This window comes from Culex pipiens, chromosome 1 (genome assembly GCF_016801865.2).
Source record: "Culex pipiens pallens isolate TS chromosome 1, TS_CPP_V2, whole genome shotgun sequence".
In the NCBI taxonomy this organism is placed as follows: domain Eukaryota; kingdom Metazoa; phylum Arthropoda; class Insecta; order Diptera; family Culicidae; genus Culex; species Culex pipiens.
The window spans coordinates 136,484,344-136,508,019 of record NC_068937.1 but is presented as its reverse complement, the minus strand read 5'-3'; the positions used below and the strand labels follow the sequence as shown (position 1 = coordinate 136,508,019).

The 23,676-nt window shown below is 38.4% G+C and overlaps 1 protein-coding gene and 1 long non-coding RNA gene across 3 annotated transcripts in view; one reads left to right on the top strand and one right to left on the bottom strand.

Moving 5' to 3' along the window:
- LOC120420749 (segmentation protein cap'n'collar) overlaps window positions 1-18,656 on the bottom strand; it is a 102,546-nt gene extending 83,890 nt beyond the window's left edge. Inside the window, exons 1-2 of one of the 2 annotated variants that reach the window (XM_039583846.2) lie at window positions 18,016-18,656; window positions 13,997-14,290 (exon numbers count right to left, since the gene is read on the bottom strand). In XM_039583846.2, coding sequence (XP_039439780.1) covers window positions 13,997-14,236 — 240 coding nt within the window. In that variant the 5' untranslated portion in view covers window positions 14,237-14,290; window positions 18,016-18,656. Of the gene's footprint in view, window positions 1-8,636; window positions 10,856-13,996; window positions 14,291-18,015 lie in introns of those variants that run through there. The other variant, XM_039583845.2, reaches the window with a different exon arrangement.
- On the top strand, window positions 11,287-18,008 carry LOC128092369 (uncharacterized). Its single transcript, XR_008211695.1, has 3 exons — window positions 11,287-12,334; window positions 12,538-12,654; window positions 17,439-18,008. It is a non-coding gene; the product is annotated as an uncharacterized LOC128092369 (long non-coding RNA).
- Window positions 18,657-23,676: the final 5,020 nt, after the last annotated feature.

The following is a 23,676-nucleotide window of genomic DNA, read 5'->3' as shown; positions in this document are numbered from 1 at the left end:
GTAGGTTAAGATTTGATTATAAGACATAAATAGACAGTACAAGGACATGTGAATTGATTGGCCTGCCCATGTTAGACCCCCCCCCCTCCCCCTATTCTGCTTTCACAGTTGCAGTACGATTTACGAAGTTTTCCAAAGGGTTTTCAAAATATTTTTTTTTGTATTATTTCATTATCACGAAGGAAACCCCCCCCCCTTTCCCGTCCTCTATCCATGTAACGGGACGTCCATGCATTACGTAACGGCGTAATATCAAGGGGGAGGGAGGAGGGTTCGAGGATTTATACAAAAAAAGTGTATCGGAAATGTATTTCCAGGGGGTGGAGGGGGTCTAAAAATATAAATGTTTTGTTACGTAATGCAAGAACGCTCCCTTAATATTTTAATGGTTTTGGGCAACTTACAAAACACGTGGAAGTTTTAGAAGGGAGGTGAGGAGCTTCAAGTTTTCAGGAGGGCTTATTTTGAATTTATAAATAAAGTGCCCATATCGTTTGTTCATGGCCCCTAAGGGGTGATCTGCAAACAACGTAACTTATTTTGTTGACTTTTGTGCTTTTTAAATTAAATTTGAGGAAATAATATAACTGTTTAACTGCGCAACATAACATTTTTTATTGTGACCAACAGAACGTTGCATACAACTTATTTAAATAATGGTTCGTCCAACAACAGAGTGACAAAAGTTTTTGAAAAAAAAAAATCGAATCACGTGATTTTTATTGTTTAATGAATTTCACTGTAATTTGACTTACATAAGGGTGTGGGATAAAAAAAATCATTGCGTTGTATTAGAATGAACCCTCACGTAAATCAGTTTATCATAAAGGGGCCATCCAGTAACCACGTGATTACTTTTTTGAAAGTTTTAGATTTTTTCCCCCTTGTGAACATCGGTCTATTTTGATTTGTTCAACAAGTTTAATAAAATACTTTTTTTTTCGAGTTGCATCAAACTTAAATGACGGAATTTGTGAATGACCCATGTACAATTCTTCTGTAAATATGCTCGAAAACATTATATAACAAATATATAATATTTAGTACCCTTTTATCTTCAACAACCAACTAGGCATAGACCTTTCTTGCCATGTGACCAATATGATTTAAAATTTCGTGACGTTGCAACGCAAACTTAAACCTGTTGTAACTTTGGATCTAGACAACCAATTAAGTCGCTCTAGATTGCATTTGAAAGCTCTTTCCAAGTGCAAAGAGCATCCGCAATATCAAAATGATTGAATGTTTAGTTTTTTGTTGACATAAACAAATGTCCCTTTTTCGTGACGTTGCAACGCAATAAAATGGTAAACTTACACTAGTTTGAAAAAAATACTTAACTTAAGATAAACTGCAAACCCATGACATTTCCGTTTAGTACAACTAAAAACCTACAAAATGCAATCAAAAGAATATTTTTTGGATTTTATTTCGCTGAAAACCAGGAGTTTTTAGAAAAATGTTTTAAAACGATGATTTTATCACGAATTGATGCATAACCTAACCAACTTGTACAATATGACATTCAAATGATCAATTAATGAAAACCATGATTTTTGAAGCTTCAAGTAGTCTAGAATCGAGGAAAAATATCCAAATAGCTCATACACGCTTTTCAAAATTTCATTCTAAGGTGTACATTGCCGGAGAATGTGTCTTTAATAATTTTGAAAACCTCGATGTTATAAATATCATGCCGATGCCAAAGACATCAACTCGATAAAAAAAACCTCATAATACCATTTTTTTGTATTTCGCTAGAATTTTCGTATGGCCAAAATTTTTGAATATTAGATTCGCAAAAAAAATAATTTTAAATCTTCAAAAAGAATAAAAAAAGAAAACTCTTAAATTTTTAGAAAATCTTGGGTATTGATGATTTTTCTTATTTCAAGTAACTTTGGCACTGTTTTACTATTGAAAATTTTAAAAATCCGGAATCATTACTCTCAAGCTAGTTTTGACATCCCTAGATCCTAAAGATTGTTGCTATTCATTTGGCGAATATTTTGTCAACATGAGAGTATGACGGGGAATACGATGAACACTTTCTTCACTTTGCGGTATCAGCTTAGTGATAAGAGTTTACTCAATAGCACGTGTTGTAGCTGAATAGTCAAAACAAGTGAAATCGTGTTGCTTAGTTTCACTTAAAAAAAATGGGAAATTTAAAATTGAAGTTTTAAAATGGGACAAAAAATCAATACCGCAGATTGTCCCTAATCCCCAATTAAACCAACCTAGTAGCACCACTAGTCCATAACCTATAGCAACGCAATCGATGCCGGCTAATGTCCACCAACTTGTGACTCATCTAATTCTCCACCGCCACAGTTTCGGTTGACTCTTTGTTGTTGTTTCTTTTTCTCGTTTTTTTTTCACGCCGCCACTCGCGTGTGGGTGTGAGAAAATTTTCGTTTTTCCAACGAAATCTCACCCAGCACAGCACAGCGGAAACTTTAGGTCTTTGTTTACGCCGGTTGACATCCCCACACTGCCACATTGAGGACACCGGCCTTTTTCGCTGAAGTGTTTTTTTTTCGTTCTTTACGATTTTTTCTGAAAGGTGGACGCTCTCTTTTTGCTCTCTGTGTGCAAAGTGACGGCAGTGAATGTTTTTTGTTTTTATTTTCAGAGAGCAAAGACAGATTGCTTCCTTGAGGGATATTTGTTGAAAAGGTCGTGAGTAAAATTCCAGTTCAAAAATATTTGAAGGACGGCCTTTTTTTCCATAAATGACGTTTTTCAAAAACAATAAAATTTTTTTTTTATTTTGCTCATTCGACCTTTGCAAAACACCCACCAGTTGTTCATTTCTCAAATTTTGCTCTCTTTTTTGGTTTATCTAAAGCGCAGAGAGAGAGAAAGAACTAGAATACCCCAAGTAATGCGATACTGGCGCGTCGCTCGTGTGTGCGACTTTTCCCACAACACCCCCTCCCACCTTAAGGTGAGCTGCATTTAGAGGAGAGGCGCTACATCTCGCAGAGATGCTGTTGAGCCGCGCCGAAATGAATAATAAAAAAAACGCAAACAAACAAACATCTGCGCGACGACGACGACGACCAAGACCAAGACGAGTTGAGTGCGCTTCTACTCGAGCCAGGCCAGGGTCAATGGATTTTATTGAGTGCAGTTTCGCTTGTCTCACCCCCTCCTACAAATCTCATCTCTCACTTCCTCACGTGTCCCACCAACTGTCACCTAACGCTGGTTAGATAGAAGGGACACCGATTTGTGTGCGGGTTTCAACTAATCTGCATCCAGTTAGTGAGAGATTTTAATCACGTTTTTGTTGGAATAATGATAAACAACTCGGGCGCGTTTTACCTTGAACTTCACTGTTGTCGTTCGATGGCATCTGGTTCTATTTTTAGTCCAAACACACACCACATTTGTCTCTTTTTACATTTTTGCAGAATATTTTTTACCGTTTTTAACGCTTTCTTTCTTTTGTTTATTTCGAAAACGTTAACGCTTCTTCGCAGTTCTGAACACGTTTCAGCTGGTTTGATTTATTGGTACTATTTTTGTTATGATCACATCACTTTTCTTTAGTTGAAAATATGGTCGCGATACTTGCTTAGAGCGTGTCCAACATCAGACCATTATCGTTCAAAAATAAGCAACTTTAAGCGAAGCTTTTTTCTTCTTGAGGATACCATGAAAGCTCTCTCCGATCCCCTTAAACAAGGGATGTTAAGCCTTATTTTTGAAATCGGATTATTATGAATTTTGAACTTTGAATTACAGAAGTATTTCCAGTAATTTCAAAACATGAAAAATATCAGTGTCAAAACCATGTTACACAATTTTTCAATAAACCTTCAAATTTCTTTTTCTTTCTTTGCTTAAAAAATACTAAATTTACAAGTAAACCAAAGAGTGTCTCATTTGAAATGAAAAAAAGTACAGATGACAATACATATTATTGATTACTAATCATATTTATAAATAACAGAACCGCACAAGTTTAACTCATCAATTCTCGCTTACTTTTTCAAACGGTCCTTTGTAAATAGGAAACCCATGGCGCATTGGAAAAATCTGTTATAACTGAACAAAATATATTAAAAGTTTCGAGTTACCAGACATAAGATGGCATATATTTTCTCAAGAAGCTGGTATCTTAATTCTTTAATGAAACATAATTTCGTATTTTCTAAATTTCCCGGGAATTTCCGAAATTCAATCGGAAGCATACAATTTCTTAGAGCGTCCAATTTCCCGGAAAAAAAAATAAAATTTCCCGGGAATTCCCGAAATACAAACGGAAGTATACATTTTCCTATCTTTTTGGCACCAATGTATTAAAATCATACAAAAAATAATAATTAGAGAACCTTAATTGATTTTATTCATTTCATTTCATTTTGAACAATGTCTGTAAATTTCATGTCAAGGTTTAATTCGGATAATATTTATTCCTGAAGCATTCACAACAATTGTTTGGTTATATGTTGGGCAACAAAAATTACGCTATTATGAAATGAAGATTACCTATTTTCTTTTCGACAACCTATTTTAACGATTTTTTTTTTTGTTATATCATTTGAAAATAAGCTATTCACCATTTTTGTTTACCTTGACCAAATTGGATGATTATAATTATTTTTTTCAAAAAGGGTTTTTCGAGAAGATTTTATTTTTAAGTATTCAAGAAATAACTGTTCAATTTTAAATATGAAAAAACATTGTGGTTTGGTTGAGCGTTTTAGCAGAATGCATTACTATGAATACAAAGAGACGAGTTTTTCCTTTTAATTCCGCCATATATTATAGTATATAACATTATTTCTACATGATATTTTTTTTCGTTGCAACGTTATGGTCACTGAGACAAATTTAAAAGCAATTTTATTTTTGTGGGGCATAGATTTTCAAGTACTTTTCAACAAAAAATACTAATATTTTTTTTATTTGATACGATTTGAAAGACAGCATAAAAAATAAGAAAACATATAATATTTTCTCAAAGTTGCATGATTTTTTACAAGCATTCAAGCCATTCTTTGATCCTCACATCGATTTTGGACATTAAAGTTGCCGTTCTATGCTATTCTGTTGCAACACATTAATCAGGATCAGAATAATTTTCGTCAAATTTCAAATTTCCCGGGAAACGGGAAATTTTCAACGAATTTCCCGGAGTAACCCCGGGAACCAATATTTTGAAAATGCTCCGAAAAAATAATAATGAAAAAACTGATCAATTATATTCATTGTTAAGTTCAGAAATTTTGATATCGACATTTATTTGATGATATTGATTTCTGAAGCAACTGGAAAAAGATCTTACATAATAAAAATGATTTACTACAATGTAGATATGATTTTTTTGACATAATTACTGGTGCTATTTCGTTAAAAGAAATATATATAAATCAAATGAGATGTACGTACAATTTGAATAACGTTTTTGCGCCAAGAAAAAACTTTCAAACGAAGTCAAGGTTTATAATCCTGAAAATCATGTGGTATAAAAAAACCTTTAGAAAAATCTTTGAAAAACTACTTTGTATTTGTCATGAAAAACATTATTACTGCATTTTTTTTTTAATTTCAGATTTGGGTATGGGTTGAACCACACTCTCTCAAAAATTTTTAGAAGAATTGTAATTTTTGAGTATGGATTCATTTTACTCACTTGATAAACAATACTTCCCAATACTATTTCGATTTTGGAAAAAAATATGGTATCAGCGTTAAATTTTTGTTTGGTTTCAAATCAAAATCAAATTATTATTCGCTCTACAGCATTGCCTTGGCGTTCCGATTGCAAGATTCCTACTCGAAACTAGGTGTCCGAAGGCTTGATGGTTGAGGCAATTGCAAACCTCTTTTTACACTTTGACTTCCATCCACCTCGGGATTCGAACTGACGACCATTGGATTGTTAGTCCAACTGCCTACCAGCGACTCCACCGAGGCAGGACCCAGGGAGACGACGCCTACACCTGGATTGAGCTAACGACCTAACCCTTTAGGTTAGACCGGGGCCAACATTTACTTCCCCGTCCGACGGAAGGCGTGGTTAAACAAATCTCGTCTCGAAAAATGCCACCGGGACCGTCTGGGATCGAACCCAAGCCGACTGGGTGAGAGGCAACCACGCTTACCCCTACACCACGGTCCCGGTTTGGTTTGTTTACCAATTTAACCATATTCACGAAAATAGTATTTATGACTTACTCATTTTCCCCGACCAGTAAAGAATCTCAAAAAAGCTTAGGATTGTTTTTTTCTGAAAGGTAGTTTAGAATGAACTCACCTGTGTTAAAATCAAAGTTCGAAATGTTGTTTCATATTTGGAAAACAAAAAAAAAAGTTTAAATAGTAGTTTGCAAAAAGAGGATTTTTTCAGCACGAGTCGTACATTTATCCAACGAGGTTCACCGAGTTGGATAAATACGACGAGTGCTGAAAAAATCAAGTTTTGCAACGAGTTCCATACAACATTTTTTGCAATTCCGAAAAACACCCATTGAGTGAAATTTTAAGTCAAATTTTAATGTATTTTGTCTATAAAACGTTTAAATCAAAAAAATGTTGAAAAGTGTTACTTTTCAAAACAAGTGCTGAAAAGTTCAACTTTTCAGCACCCATTTCAGTGCTGAAAAGTAGAACTTTTCAGCATTTATTTTGAAAAGTGTTGCTATTCGATTCTGTTATTATTGGTACAGAAAAGTAGGCTATTTCGTCGTTCAAGAATGACAGGAAAAGTAAGTAGTTTCACGACGGAATTGCAAAAAAAAATATTGCTTCATTGCAAAAACTCGAATCATTCCACAAAAAGATAAAAGCTTGAAATTAAATTGTACCGTCTTGAAAATTTGTTTTTAAAAGTGGAAACATTTTTTTTTTCAGAAAACATAGCTTTTAAATCTAAAATTGCTAAAAAAAGACAATTTTTTTTTCGAGGACAGAATGCCAAATTTGAGAAATTATAGACAAAAGTTTTGCTACAGCAGTTAAGCAAAGCTGAAAAAATTGCGTATTAATTTATTATTTTATGCATGATATTCATTCTATTTAAAATTGAAGCCCATTCTTGAAAATTTGAATATTTTTCCAACAGTGACTCAATAGACCGATCAGTCAACAGGTGGCTCCAAAGACATTTTTCCGATCAATCGTACGCACTTTTTTATGATCATCTGCAGCAGCTCAGCACCACCCAAAACCGAGCCAATTTAATGCGTAACTTTCGTCGGCCAAAACATCCATCCGCAATCGAATTCCAACCCGCACCCCAGACACAGTCGAAAATCTCACTTTCACGTGCTCATTTCGATGCTGTTTCGTTTTTTTGGGGAGCTTTATCAGCGCCGTGTACTCTCAATTTGGGGCCAATCCAGCGGCTCAGTTCGGTTCGGTTCGAGGTATTTCGCTTCGCCAAGTTGAGTTGAGACGAGCCGAGCCCCCCCTTTTTTTGGGGAGGCCTACAAAATGAAAAATCAACTTCAAGAGATCGCTTCGAGTTTCCAACTGCGGACTTAGATCGAGTTTGGGCCATTTTAATAAGTTAGAGCATTTTTGACAAACTTGGATTTTTTAAATTAAATTGACAAAAAAAAAATCTTAGATATAAGAAGGTTGAAATGAAAACATTATATGGGTGAATACCGTAAGATAGTGATCTAATCAAGAAAAAAAAAATCATATCAAAATTATTCAATATCAATACTTTTATGCGTTCAAAAGTTGAGTGACTCGTCCAGTCTCACCAACGCGTTGAGGTGGGAAATTTTATACCAAAATCTAATCCATATTTGATATCTTTTCAACAGGAGTGGTGGAAAACAAATAATAACAAAAATCGTGGCTATTTCCACCGGAGCGAGGCGTTTGTTCCATGTCGTCGTCTCTGCTTTGTCTTCCACCATACCTTTACATTTACTGCAGTGAAGCCAGCCAGTGGTGTGAATTGGACTCGATTTTGACTTTGGTTTCGGTGAATTGTTGTTGATAATTGCGACGAACAAAAGAAGAAATGCGATTCCGCGGACAGTTTGAAGTTTCACCAATTTTATGAAATTACTGTTAAATCAAATTTGAGTTTGAAAAGCTTCAAATAACAAAGTTTTTTTTTTATCAGTTGTACATATTGCCCATCATATTTACAATGATTATTTTTGTATGAAAAATATTTGAACACAATTTTTCCCTTTTTTGGCATTCCTTTTTGAAATTTAGAACGTTTGGAATATCTTTTGCAATCGGAATAAATGAAAATGTTGCCGTAGTGGAATGTCATCTTGAGTAAGATTTGCATAACCTCGAAAGGTTTGATAAAAATATCTTCCGAAATCACATTTATAAACATCATGATGTATTGATACCCAATTTAAATTTATTAGACGAAAATTTATACATTATGATTTTAAAAATATTTCCGAAACAACCTTGTTGTATTTTTTTAAAGATATGGTTTGAACGACTATTTGTTAGATGTATTAAACAAAGTTACATATTTTTTTGTTGCAAGGTTTTTAGAAGGAATTACCCCAAATTCGCAAACAAACGATGACTCGCGTTCTGTTATCAGTTGAAATCGACCCAGAACTCTCGCGAGTCCGTGTTAAACATATTGACTGTCACCCATCCCAAAACCAACCACTCTGTGTCCTACTTACCTCCAGTGTTAATTCCGCCGTAACCGGAACTTTCCGCTCCTCCTCCTCCTCCGGATCAATCTCTTCCTTCTTCACCACAACCATCGACGACGACGCCGCATTCAGCTGTTCCTGCTCTTCACAGGTTCCCGGTTCCTGCTTGACGCGCACCTCCCCCTCCTCACCCTCCTCCATGCGCTCCTGCTTGACGACCTGGCGGGCATCGCAACTTTGGCAGCACTCCTGCTGGTGGTGCGAACTGCCCGGTTCATCGCCGAGGTTCTCCTGGTTGAAGAGATGCTCGTGCGGGTCAAAGGTGGGCAACCGGATGAGGTCGTCGAACAGGGGAGGGGGCTCGTTTTTGAGCGGGATTGCATCCAGGGCGTACGTGTTGATGGGCGCTTCACCGAAATCTTCCAGATCGGCCATGTTTTGCTCGAGGATAGAGGTGCTGTCGGCGAACGGGTCCGGGTTGAGGAAGATGTCCTCTGCTTCGAAGGATTCAAAGTTGGGAAGAAGGAGGGAGTCTACCACGACGGAGGTGGTGGAGTTGGGGGTTTCTTGGGTGGGGAGCGGGGATGAGGCCCGCGTTGAGGCGGTTTGGTTGGTGGAGTTGGAGTTTTGGATGTTGAGGAGGTAGGTTTGGAGGGGTGGACTGATGCTGGGTGGGAGATTGTAGCGCGTGTCGAACCGGGCTAGATCTTCGATGATCGAGGGGAGAGCCTTCCGGTTGACGTAGGTTTGGTCGGTGAGTGGGGCGGCTCGGAGTTCGAGCTGCCAGCCACCGACGCCGGTTCCGGCGAGTCGCGTTTCCCATTGTAGATCGAGAAAGTTTTCCGGATCCACCCGGAGCAGGCTGAGCGTCAGGGCCAGGTGGAGCAAATGCTCCACGTAGTTCTTTTTGTAGGAGATCATGTCGGTTGTGAGATCATAAAACTAAGTTTCTGTGTCTAACTAGAAGGTATGATTCAGTCTTTTGCGTGATTATTGTTATTTACTGCACAGGTGTGTGTTTGTGCTAAGAGAGCTAGACTCGCGTAAAAAAAGGTGATTCTTGGTTTTGCTTTCGTCAGATCTTCGCACTCTGTTGCGCACCACTTGGGTCAGGTTCTTGCTCGGTCAGTCTCACTTGCTTCTAATGACTTCCATAATAAAGTGCCGCACGTTAATTGCGCTGACCACAGTCTGTTTTGATTTCACGAAATTTGCTTCTGCCACCATCACAGGTAACACTCAAAGGTAAACAGCCAACACTGCCATAGCTGCTGGTCGTGTCCTCAATTTGGCTGGATGTCGTGTCGTATTTGCACATCGACTTGGTTCTCCGGTGGTTTCATCATCGACAACTTCGACCAAGTACTTTTATGGTCAACACTGCCACTGCTGCTGCTGCGAGGCTCTTACAACTACGTCATTCAGAGCTCGGTGGCTTCACACACTACGTCGCAACACGCCGCGTGCCTCCCCCACCTCCTCCTGCGACCAGAGGTAATTGCCCTCACCGCGGCGGCGTCCCCCGGGGGAGCGAGCCCTTCCTCACACGCAAAAACCTTTGCACCAAATTGCACAAAACTATACTGATATCACTCTCCCTATTGATTAAGGGGGGCACTCGGACTAATCTATTATTCAGTCGGACGGTTCTTCACCAAGCTAGCGCTGGCCACTATCGCCAATATCCAATCCGTCTATTTACGACGAACTCTACGCAGCAATTGGCTTCACCACGAATTTCACCACAAAGTGCGCTGCTGTCTGATATACTGATTATAAATACAGCCACACACAGTCGCGCACCACGTAACTGTTCCGTTCCGTCGACGACTTCCACTTGCCACTTTCAGTCTCCTCCTGCGAGGCAGTTCCGACTTCAACGCAGCAGGCGTTGACTGCCAACAGAGTTACCTCTTTTTTCGCACCGTCCGGATCTGTCACGACCGCACAACAAACACCAGAATCTTCCTTCTGCCCGTTCAGAACCAGATGTTCCGACCGATTGACCGGCTCCGCGGATTGTCGATTCGACTGCAGGATTCTTGTGAACTCGCGTGCGAAATGCACCTACACCACACAACATTCACCTCGCGGCACGGGGTAGGAGAGGCAGGTCTTCGTTTTGCACAAAAGTGGCCACACGGTCCCGCGAAACTTTCTTTATTCCGTGGATTTCGTGGTCGCGGATCGACGAATGCAGTGAATAATCGCGACAACCTCGGACACACACTGACAGAGGGCGAACCGAACGGAGAGTGGAGACAGAGAGAGAGAGAAAGAGCGAAATGGCGTAGACGAAACGTCACTTGCGGCACCAACACACGTACGGTGGGAGTGTAGTGTACGCTGCCGAAATGGTACGACGAAGGTAGAGGCGGCGATTGTAGGGTCCAGAATGTTTGAAATAATTAATATTTTATATTTTATAAACCAGTTTGGTTTATTTTTTTCAAAAAAGCGTGTCGTCATCACAATCTCGATCACAAAAGGATTGTTGTAGGTACTCCTTTTAGATCAAAGCACCTTGTTTTATCGTTCATTTTTCCAGCTTCCCTAGAGATAACCGTACAGTATAAAGCGAGGTATTAAGTCTTTATACCGTATACGGTTATCCCTAGGGGTTGGTCTAGGGGTGAAATTGGGTCATACAAATTTCAGCATTTTTGTGTTACCCAATCTCACCCCCCAGACCCAATGTCAACCCTGATGATTGTGAAATATTTAGCCCTTTTGAAATATTACACTCAAACCCCGATGGTTTGACACCAACTGTTGTCAAACGAACGGGGTCACTTTTTAGTTTGACACCCCTTTTACACGGAGTTCACACACACTATCAAAGGTTTGTGTTGATAGTGTGCATGAGCGCCGTGTAAAAATTGACAGTTCGTCACTTTTTAGTTTGACTTTGACCAACCAACGGGGTACAAACTAAAAAAGTGTTAAACGAAAAAGTGACCAACCAATATGCCGAAATATGCCTCCCACCCAGTCGGCTTGCGTTCGATCCCAGACGGTCCCGGTGGCATTTTTCAAGACGAGATTTGTCTGACCACGCCTTCCGTCGGACGGGGAGGTAAATGTTGGGCCCGGACTAACCTAGAGGGTTAGGTCGTTAGCTCATTCCAGGTGTAGGAGTCGTCTCCCTGGGTCCTGCCTCGGTGGAGTCGCTGGTAGGCAGTTAAACCTTTGGATTGTTAGGTCGTCAATTCTAATCCCGAATTTCCCGAATTTTTTTTGTAATTGTAATTTATTTAAAAAAACAGAAATAAAAACATAAATTTATGTGTAAAGATGGTAAAGATAGTTTTAAAAGCGGCCATTTTTTTCCAAACGCTTATTTTTTAAAGTCTGAAACATCAAAAATGTTTGCAATAGCCTTACCTATTTTTACTGTGCACAGTTTTAGCGCAAAATCATCAGAAAATCTCTTTCCTTAAATTGGCTAACTTGAAATCAAAAATCTTAATTAAATATTAATATTTTAGGACCCAATTAGCGTCACGTCTTCACGACAAGTAACTAAACTGTTTATCGCACACCTGCCAAATTGGCACTCCTTGGTCTATTGTTTACACATTTCAGTTTCGTTTCGTTTTCAGCATTTTCCCGCGCGCGTTTGCGAAAATTTAGTGTTTTTGAAAATATTTCTGAGTGAAAATTGTGAAATTAATATCAATCCACTTTAATTAAAAGAGTTTTCTTTGTAGTGAAGTGCAAAACAGGTTAGTTTCGTTTCATTGAAGTTTTGTGTTTGACTTTGAAAGTCGCGTGGAATTTGGAAGAAAAAAAAAAAGACAATCAGGGAAAATAGGGTGACCGATAAATCTTCAGTGCACTTTCTGAAAATTAAGTGAAGCAGAAAAATTTTGCAAATTGAAAGGGGAAAAAATATCCGCATGAATCATGTTTGTTGGTTGCTTTTTAGAATCTGGAAGAAGCTTTATGACGTTTCGCGTTCGCACACTAGTGCACCATTTGATTTTCTGGCTGACAAAATTTAACATAATTTAACATATAATACATAAACACGTAGATTTCTCAGGTAAGTTTTTTTTTTCTTGCTGTATTTTTACTGTTGGTATTTTTCATTGGTTTTTATTTTTATCAACAAAAACAATGTAAATTTAATTGTAATTGTAATTTTATTTGGCTACGACTTCCTGTTAGTCTGTTAGTCAGACTTTTTATCAGGGCAAGGAGGTGATGATTATTAGTCATGCAAAAGTTTCGTAAAATGTTTACAAACAATTTTAGCTGTCCTATAAATAAAATGATTAGGATTTTGCAGAAAAGAAAATTTCCAAAAAAATAAATAAAAATAACTAACTATAAATTCTACTAGTAGTTTTTAAGGATTTGGAATTGCTTGAAACTCATTTTGCAAAATAGTTGCAAAAATATTGTGCAGTTTCAGTTGCAATCAGCAAATTCTTTGGACTACATATTGATCTTTGATTTAAAATAACGCAATATTGTCATAGATTTGCGCAAGAGGCTCAAGTTTAATACATAAAACTGCAACGACAATATGTGTATAAAAGCTCGCCGCCTCTCGTCCAACCGGTTCTCTCAGATGGACTATCGTCCTAATTTGAATGTGTTTTAGAGAGGATCTCCGGGGGGACAGGTCGTCTATCAAACCAGTTGTATGAGCGGATATCAGCGTCTTGTTGGAATGTTTACTCTGGCTAAAATTGCTAAAACAAACAATGCTCTCTAACAAATGATAATTGCCCGGCCACTACTGAAGCACGTCTTCCACCACGAACTTTTATTTAGCTAGTTTTATGGATTTATTGAGGGAGGGACAACAACGGGCACACTTGTCGACACATCATAGATGTAGAAATTGTCCGTTTCATTACAAAAGTAATATCGATTTTCGATTGAGCCGGTAGTTTGCCGGTATGATAGTGTGTGCGTTAACCAACGTTTTTATTCTAATATTGTACAAACTTCCAACGCCGGTTCGCTCGTTCGAAAGTCTGACGTCAGCAGATATAATGGGCCTGTTGATAAATATTTAACGATCGCCGTTTCGCACAAACAGGAATATCGAATTCCTGGTATTCCCTTGAAAAAGAAGACAAAACGCGACACGTCGCAGATTTCTCCCACTATCGTTGGTTTCAGCATTTCAGGGAGTCACTAGGAAGTTGTTGCACATCCGCCTTACTATTCCTGGTTGCCGAATTACCCTAGAAATTAGGTGAGGACCTGTTTCTATTCGCTTCGATGGATCACTCAAATTTGGTTGTTTTATAGTCTCTTCCGAGATCAGGTTTGGCGGACCAACGCACACACAGACAACAAACGTGTTGGTCGGCCACGTATATGTAATTAGCGCCCAATAACAAACAAGAAATTTTTGGCCATTCATTTACCTTGAGGTCGTACTTGTTGTAGCTGTAGAGCGGCGAACAGGCCCGAGCTGGGCTGATTCGGCCAGAGTCGCTGGTGATGATGGTTTCATTTTTGCCGTCTTTTTTGCACGGCGATGCTGGTTTGATGCCCAAGTCGGCATCGTCATCTGCACCACCACCGTCCTTCAGCGAACTCGTATCGGAATCGGGTTCCGGCGTCAACGACTGCATCTGCGGTAGATCCTCGTACTCCAACGCCATCACAGGTCAGGTCATTTGCCGGTGGAAACGCACGGTAGTTTACGCAACGCAAGCCTAGTCCGTACACGGAGAGAAAAAATGAGCATTAATTCAAGCAGAACTCCCAACTTTCCTTAACCACTTGTCCTAACTAGTTAAGCGCTGTTATCAGCAGTCTACTCCCCGAGGTGTGTGCGCGGTGATGATGGCTAATGTCCAAAAAAAGAATCCAGAGAGTTGGTATATAGAAGAGAGACCAGGTTGGTGTGCGTTCGAAAGTCGGGAATCGCGCGCGCTCTCTTGCCGATTCGCTGTAGAAAAATATTATTATTACGGATTTTCGCTTGCCACCACCGAAACGCGTGATGGACTGAAAGAGCAAAATAAACAGTCGAATCAGTGTTGTTTGTCTGCGTAAATTGCTTGAGTTGGTTCGGTTGGGTCGAGTTGGAACGGATGGTTGGTTTGCTGGCACCAATATATGTTCATTCAACACAGCTGTGGTGGGCAAAAACAACGTGCGGGTGGGTTATTCACTTAGCAGGTAGCATTCTCACCGGTGGATGTGATATGTGAACATAAATGTTAGTAATCATAGCACTAACCTGGCACAGTAAATAACAGGCAAATTATTGCAGTACAAATTATTAGGCGTCTCCACTGTAATGCCTCTAAAGTAGGTACATATTTTCATTTTATTGAGATACTAAATGATGATGTGTCAAATTTGAATATCATCGTACAATACTGCTTCGGACAACTGAGAAATGTTGCGGTAATCATAAAGTAAAGGCTTTTACGAATCAAACCTAGATCAATTTACTTCGAGTTCGTTCGATCCTCCAGGCAGAATCTTGACAGTAGGTATTTGTATCCCAAGTTAAGCAGAACAGTTAATATTGGTTGTGAATTCGCTCATTATAAATACAGTCTAGACTCGATTATCCGAAGGCCTCAGGAAAAATCCAGTTCGGATACCAAATCACCAGTTTTTTATTTGGAATTTTATAATCCGAGATGGCGGCCAAAATGGCGTTGATCAAATATTAAAAAAAAATGCATTTGGTATGTCAACAGGCCACTCCCTTAAAATTTAACTACTTGATTCGATTATTCCTATACAAACCTTAGGATAATCGAGTCTGGACTATACATTAAAAAAAATAAACGCCTAACATTTGATTCTACTTGCACTAAATTGGATTTATTTATTTTTTAAATAGTTAGGTTTATACTAGATCTGATGATTTGTTTAGCTTGCGAAAAGGCTTCTGGGGACGCGCAGTCCGTTTTTTTCGCGATAATTTTCGTCTCTTTTGTGTCGCTGTTTGTGTGCATGGGGTGATTGGTTTAATGTGATTAGGTTTTATTTTTTATGTTATTTTCTTTCTCTTCATTTCCGCAGTCTGATTTGCGATGCCTTTCCGTCGGTTAGCAGTGTTTTTCGCGTTCGTCGGCGGTGTGCAACAACAACAAAACCTTATCATACCATTTCAGCTCGATAAACATCGTAACTCGTCGTTCGCTTCGTTAATCAGTACCCCACTAAACATCAATCTGGTAAAAATGTCTTGATTAAATAGTTACACGCTTAAATCCTTCATCATTTAATAACAAATAATTTTGGTTCTATCTTTCCACAGCCGGCTGTCTAAGATTAAACCATTTCAATTAAAAGTTAACAGCCGATAAACGGGAAATGTCTCATCCGCAGCATCCGATTGCTTGCCTTGAGAATAAAACATAATATCTTTCAACAAACACTATGATTTTGGGTCGCATCATCATCTTCTATGATGAATCCTGACCAAACACCCTATCCTACTAACAAATTTTCAGGTTCCTAGCGCTTGTGGGGTGTAAGCACAGAGTAAATCAGCTGCCCTAGTAGCAACCTGCGCTGACTAACATTCCCGTCCCTTAAAATCGAGATCTACAAACTGACATGGCGGGCGCCGTTGGTGGCCAACGACTGTTACCTATTCGCAACTGATCTTGTTTTGGCAATCATGTTGTTTTATCTTTTCAGCGCATTAATACATGCTGTTGATAAGGGAAACACCATTAGATCGTTGAAGCCTATGATCAGTAGTGCTGAAAGGATATTACGGTTCTGTTCAGCAACGGAGGGGCATCCATGGGTGGTCTCTCATGCTCATGCTCATGCTCTGATGATTTGTTTAGCTTGCCTTTAAAAATTTAATTAGATCTATGAAGAAAAATTTAAAAGTATTCTAGAAATGTTGAAATTTTCAATCAAATATTTGTGTGTGTGTTTTTTTACTGGTCAGTGTTTATTTGGTACAATTTTTAAAAGATATTCTACAATTCAAGTTTGAAATTATCTACACTTACGTTAGAAATAGAGTGTACAAAGTTGTAGAGCAGACAATTACAAAAAAATTAATATATAGACATAAGGGGTTTGCTTATAAACATCACGAGTTATCGCGATTTTACGAAAAAAAAGTTTTGAAAAAGTTACTTTTTGCGTTTCTCTTTGTTTCGTCGTCCGTGTCTGTCGCGGGTGACCATGAACGGCCATGATCAACGACGACCAACATTTTCAAAACTTTTTTTTCGTAAAATCGCGATAACTCGTGATGTTTACAAGCAAACCCCTTTTGTCTATATATTAAAATTTTTGTAATTGTCTGCTCTACAACTTTGTAGAACATTGTTACACTCTAAAAAATAACCCTGCAAAGTTAAAAAAACACGAAATTTTAAAATGAAAAATTTTGTTTTAAATGAAAAAAATACCCTTCTGGGTCAATGTAGATTCGAAAAGAACATTTAATTTCCTTTAAAATTACATGTTCCAAAATTTTTTACAATCTAATAACGGAAAATGGGAGAATTTTTAAAACTTTTTCAGTGTTTTTTTCGATGAAAAATACGTTTTTTCCGGAATTCTGAGTACGCCATCAAATCGGGCGTACAATTATACATAAAAGTCCCTTTGACACCAAATTTCTATCTCATCACCGTTTCAGGCTGCAAATTATTGAAAAACACCTCTTTATTCGCATGTTAAAAAATGGAAGGGGTCGTACCTCCGTCACGATATATCAAAAGACGGTCCTCGGATTCGTGATCAGGGACAAAAGTTAAACCTTTGGACAAAGTTTCACGCAAATCGAAGAGGGGTCGGGGCAACTGCTGTGTGAGTTGGCGGAAAATTACCCTTTAATAATTTTAATATTTTCTCCATTTCTTTTAGGCACTCCAACATTGTACGGGTAAGTCCTTTCACGTTTCTGAATTGTATCCCACAACAAACTGGTTCATCTTCATCCAAGTTCGTCGTACTTGCCCAAACCGTGTTAACAACTTCTGAGACACTATTATTTGCTCCCGAAGCCGGTTTGCCGTACTACACCAAAAGCACACACACACAGTTCCAATACAATGCATATGATTAACACACGAAGGCACGTTATCAGCAAGTAACTGAGTTGACGTCATTTCATTTGCCTTGTCACGATCACTTCTCGGTAGTGCAGCAGTGCGTCTAATCCAGAGATACCGATACCGGCTCAGAGAGAATGCATCACTTTTCTTCCCGCAACACACTGATTTGATTTTAAATGAGCTCCACACTACGAATACATTGAAAACTGGGGGGACGTCCCCAACGGTACCAACACCAACACCAACACACACTCCGAGGGTAGACTGCTGCTGCTTAGCACACTCTATATGATTTTAATGTGTTGCATATATATATATTATATAGGGAAAAGGGGAAAACTAGTTTCCCTGGCTGGATCCACGTGAACCTGACATTGGCCACCCACCCTTTTCTGATAGCACTGTCAAAGTCGATTCTGGCGCGCACTTAAGGGGGACACCCTGGACACAAACCCGGAACACTGGCTGGGAAACGAAGCACGTGCACTTTTTTCACGACCAAAAGTCCAAAATATTACGTTTCAGCACCACCACCGAAAGAAAAAATCCTCCGAAATTTGGTGGTTCGTCGCCAAACACACTTGCCAAAGCTCGCGGCTCTCGCGCAAAACTGTTTTGACGAGGTCGCAAAAACGCTGTACAATCCGCGGAACGCGTCCACACACACTCTCTCTCGCGCGCGCGATTAAGCCCTCCCTCTCGCGGATGGCTTAGCTTTTTCTCACGACGACGACGTCGATTTGCGTGTTATGTCTCGCCGAACGTCGAACAAATTTGACCACTTTACACACTTTGGACCGCACGAATCCCCGACTCCACTGCGATTGTGAACGGTTTTATTTTTCTTATTTCTTCGCTCACACTCGTCGTTTGCGTGTTGTTACAACTCGCGTTGTTTGGCGTGTGCGTATGTGGCAACTAATCACCGAAAAAACGAAACGAAACGAAGCGAAGTGAAGTAAAAAAAGCACCCCGACTACGTCTTCTGCTCTGCCCCAGACCTCAGGCCAGAAGTCGTGACCATTCAGTCAGCACTGGCGCGACCACTATCAAAATGTGTTCGAACGAGCCCGCGCGATAGTCGTCTTCTAGTCGTCGTCGTCGTAGTAGTCTTTGAGTCGTTCTATCATAGTATGCGATTGATGAGTGGATTCGTTTGAAGGCTGATTTCGCACATTGTGCTTTTTTGTAACAAAGTTCTAAACTGGTTCCAGTTCCAATAAGCATCGCTTGGAGTTGGAAGGTTTTTGGGAATGGAAAAGTGCTGGGATACATTCTAAGAGATATCTGGAGTTTTTTTTTTTTTTGAAAAGGTCCAATAAACAAAATTTCCAGTTTTTGCTTTTTGGGTGTTTTTGAAACCGCCTTGAGTTATAGGGGTTTTAAAAAACACCCAAAATGCAAAAACTAAAAATTTGGTTTATTGGTCCTTTTAAAAAAAAAACTCCAGATATACAACTGGTCTAAACTGATATCCAATTTTTACTTATTTCAATGCATTTATGGCCTCTTAGGTGTACTGCCGCTCGAAGCTAGTCCGTCCCATATGTAATTTCATCAAATTTGAGGTAATGATGCAGTTTGGTTCGAAATCATGTGAACTACCAGAAAAACCAATAAAATTTAGTACTTTGTTCTAAGAAACCGTAGAAAATCCATTCTAACTCGTAGCCTTATGGGCGGGACAACATTGACATGCGTTTTCTCGGCTTGCTGTTTTTACATATGGGACTGACTCGATTACACCGGCAGTGTACTGAGTTGGAATTCCACATTTCTAGGCTTTTTTTAGTCCTATGAACATGAAACCCAATAGCTTTTAAGATCTTAAAAAAAACTCTAGATTTGGCCTTGCAATAAGACCTGTTCGTGTTTCAGTAAAGATCTTTTCCGGAGAGTGCGAGGAGATTCGTCAACATTGAAGAATCGGCCCGACGCTAATCGACGTTTATATTGAACCTTTATATTATACCATCATTTCTAATTTCTGCCAAATTCTGCGATAACTTATTGTTTAACCACAACTTGCAAAACTAAAAGCATCATTACTTTTCCAAATCAACAAAATATTTTGTTTACGTTTAAAGTGACGAATAAAGCCTGTCACGCAAAAGCAAGTGTTTAAGAAATCGAATTAAAAATAATTTCTATCACTGCAAAATGGTTCTATGGGCCCGTTAAAACGCAATTCTCATTATATTGCTTTTTTGGCAAAGCAGTCTTCGGATAATTGAATTACTATTTTTTATGTTCTCTCGCTAAATAATCAGATTGAAGTGGTTTAAGTCTTGTTACAAAACCAAATGAATATTTTAAATATTTCTCCGCTTTCTATTTGCCGCTATCTTGAACTACAGATTCTTAAATTACCTTGGAGCATTTTTGGGGACATATTTGCGCTCAGGGGTCCAAAAAAAGCCTATTTTCTTGAGTCTATTTTGAAAAGTTATGATTTTTTTTTGTTCTGGAAGCCAATTTTTTAGCTTTTCATTTTCAAGCAAATAGTATTACAAAATGCTTAAGCAAATTGCTTGAACCGGTGGTTCAAAATTCTAAAGCTGTAAATTCAAATGTACAGTTTAATTCAACACAAAAACCATGTTTTTAATGGTATTCTTAACAAATATTTTTTGAAGTTTATGTCCCTCGGCTATGACCAAAGTCTACCCCTCGGGGGGCAAAAAATAAAAATATATAAATATTGAAATTACAAGCCTAGGATTCAACATTTGGATGAAAAAAGTGTTTTAAGGTACATAAGCTTTGCAAAATATATCTGGAGCAACATTTGAAAGGGGCGGTACGACATTGCTCTTACGGCCTTTCATTACACGTATTTAAATGGGACGAAAGGCCGTAAGAGCAATGTCGTACCGCCCCTTTCAAATGTTGCTCCAGATATGAAATTTCAAAATTATAAACGCATTAAAAATTAAAACGCAATAAATGTTGATTTTTTTTACACTGAAAAAAACTCTTTTTCCCAAAATTTAAACATTGAGAAGCTGTTTCTATCTCAGCAACCCGCAGTCCGGTCGACAAAGTAAAAATTTGAATTGGAAAGAAATTGTCTCAGACCTTAAAAAAATGCGTGGAGCTTTTCCGTCATGATTTTTTTTTTTCATTGCGCAAAAAAAACTTTTTCATTTGAAACGTAGTGTCTAAAATGCATTTAACATCAAAGCGGTGCAAGTTATTTTCAACTTCAAATCAGATCAGATGCATAGAAAATGATTTTTGAAATTTGGGTTGACAATATTTTTGTCCTTTAGAAAATTAAATACGAAATTGTTTTCATGTACTTGCGAAAGACATCAATCGATCAGAAAACTTAATCTCAAGTTACAAATTTGGGAATATTATTCAAATGACCATTTTATTTGATTTGAGTCATGTTTCCAGCCAAAAATTATCATATTTATTAAAGCCTTTACAAGGCAATGAAAAATATACTTTTAGAATCTTAAGAGAATTTTTTAGTGACTTATTAAGGTTTTTTTTTTTAATATCTCGGGTGAGTTTTCAAAAAGCCGTAAGAGCCATTGGTAACCAAAGCCCTTTTTGCATCGGTATTCGACCTAATTACAATAAACTAATTTCAAAAATGCTTGAAATTGTCCATTCACACGTCCTTCAAGTGCCCTAAACTTGAAACAAATGAAATATTGTTTCAATTTGAAGAAAAACGAAAATAAGTGTCGAAGGTCACGGTGGCTCTTACGGCTTTTTGAAAACTCACCCGAGATATATACTCTTTTTAACTAACATCGTTTATATTACTAGTATCCAGTATTTTTACTTAAGCCCTAGATTATGTGTTAACGCATTTTTTATAGCTTTTAAGCTAGTGGGTTGATTTATTATAAAAATGCTGGACAAATATGAAAAACCGTTTTTTGTGGTTTTGTAGAAAAATCCTAATACCAAATACTATCGAAAACAAGATAAACATAATCCAAATACATGTAAAACTTAGTGAAACATGAAAATAAAATAAAAACTACGTAGAGCAAAAGTCGCTCAAAATTACAGTTAAATGATTGAACATTCACAGTGTTCAACATAAGCTCGCGTCCAGTATCTCCAAATCGCCAAACGAATGCACCATCGCATTGGATTCGTTCGTTTGGAAACGAAGCAACATTCAATGATAACCACCGCTCCTCACTACGACGACGGCGCGACTGCCCCGCTCATTATTCAGGTCCTGCGTGGCCAAATTCGTCTATTCAGGTGTGGTAGGCGACGAATATCGCTGGCGGACACAATCGTCGTCAAAGTGGTGATGAGTGGTTGGCATTGTTGGTGACGTTCCCAGTCACCGGCGGGGCCGGTAGTAGAGAGTAGGCCGGGCTTGCGCTGAATTTTGGGACTGCTTTGGCGAACAGAGCGGAGCAAGCCTTGACCTTTGGGGTTGCATATTTTGGGGTTATGTTCTTAGGGGAAGGGGGGATACGTAACACGGAGGGAAATTGTACTCATGCTTACGATACGCAATCATCTTCCGGTGGAGGTTGGATGCAGTGTTACGAGATGAGCTAATTGAACGGTTTCGGTTTGCTGCCTGTTTGCGCCTGGCTTTATGAATCATTCATTGTACATAATAGTGAAACGCCAGCTGCGCCACGGTCACACAAAACTGTTATTTTTTTTCTGTTTCTCCGAAATCATTAAGCACAATTTGTATCGATTTCATGTTCGGAACTTAACAGTAAATTTGAAGTGGTTGCTAAAAATTACTTTATGGGGTTAAATGGCACCTTGTAAAAAAAATCGGCATATTTATGCATATTTTAACAGAAATGCTAGAATTTTTATGATGCAAACAAGGATAAGAATTTCTGCTCCATTTCTTATTTGTGGGTCTGATGTTGGCGATCTATAAATAAAATAAGAAAAGGCGATCGCTGCGTAACACACGTGTCTGAATTACAAATTGGTCGTTTTGCTGAAGAGGGGTTCCCTGGTGGTAGCAAAATAAGAAGACATTACGCAAACTGATTCTAAACGAGATGATCGCTGTTTGGGGGGCATGAAATTTCCTTGGAATTTACGTTAAAATTCAAATGACTTAAGTTAAAGGTAGAGGTTGCGTGCAAACATTTTGTAATTTTTTAGATTTGACCATATTTGCCCATTTAAAATGTTAATAACCATAGGGCATTTCAGTCAAATTTGACGGTAACCTTGAATTGTAATAACACACCACACACAGTTCATCGACGATCCGCTGTGGACGAACAAAACTCCCTTTTCAGCTTCTTTCGAAGAAATCGCGTGTGATTGACAGCGTGACAGAGACATAACCCAAAAAAAAGACGCAAGGCAAATTACAGATTGAAGTGTTTTATTAACTTTCTTTTGACACACTATGTTTTTTTTGTTTACGACACGCTTCTGCTGCTGGTTCTTCCTCGATTTCGCTTCCTTATTTATTTTTTTCTTGTTTTACTGATTTACTCTCAAGTACGGACCCACTGTGGCTTGTTGTTGCTTGCGATTTTCACGCGATGGCTGCATAATACAGAATCATCTATAAGTAATAATATGACACAAAACTTAGCACACGAAATCGTTACTGGTTTGTTTGTTTGTCTGCTCTTCTATGCTGGTAATAGCTTCATCCGTCCATCACACACGCTGTGGTTGTTGGTGGTTAAATATTTCGCTGGAATACAATGATTTGCGGAATTTATTCTTGGGGAGGGCGAACCGAACATTTGAAAATACCGTCTTCCTCTTTTGGTTGTTGAGAGTATGCTGGGTGTGAGTTTGTGTTAAATGTTTAATAAGCGTATTCATTAGAACTAAGTGTTTTGCTTTAATATGTGTTTGTGTATTTCCTTGTTTTACTTTGAAACGTAGTATGTATAGATATTGCTACACAGGATTTAATGAGCATTTAAGAGTTTGTAAAAAGTCTATTACAGATATTGCGAGAATGATTCCATTTTTTTGTTTTGTTTTTGTTGCACTGTCTGGAGAACGATTCCATTTCTAGAGTTCTAGAGCGTTTAGAGGGCAGAGAGGAAAAGAGTGAGAAACAA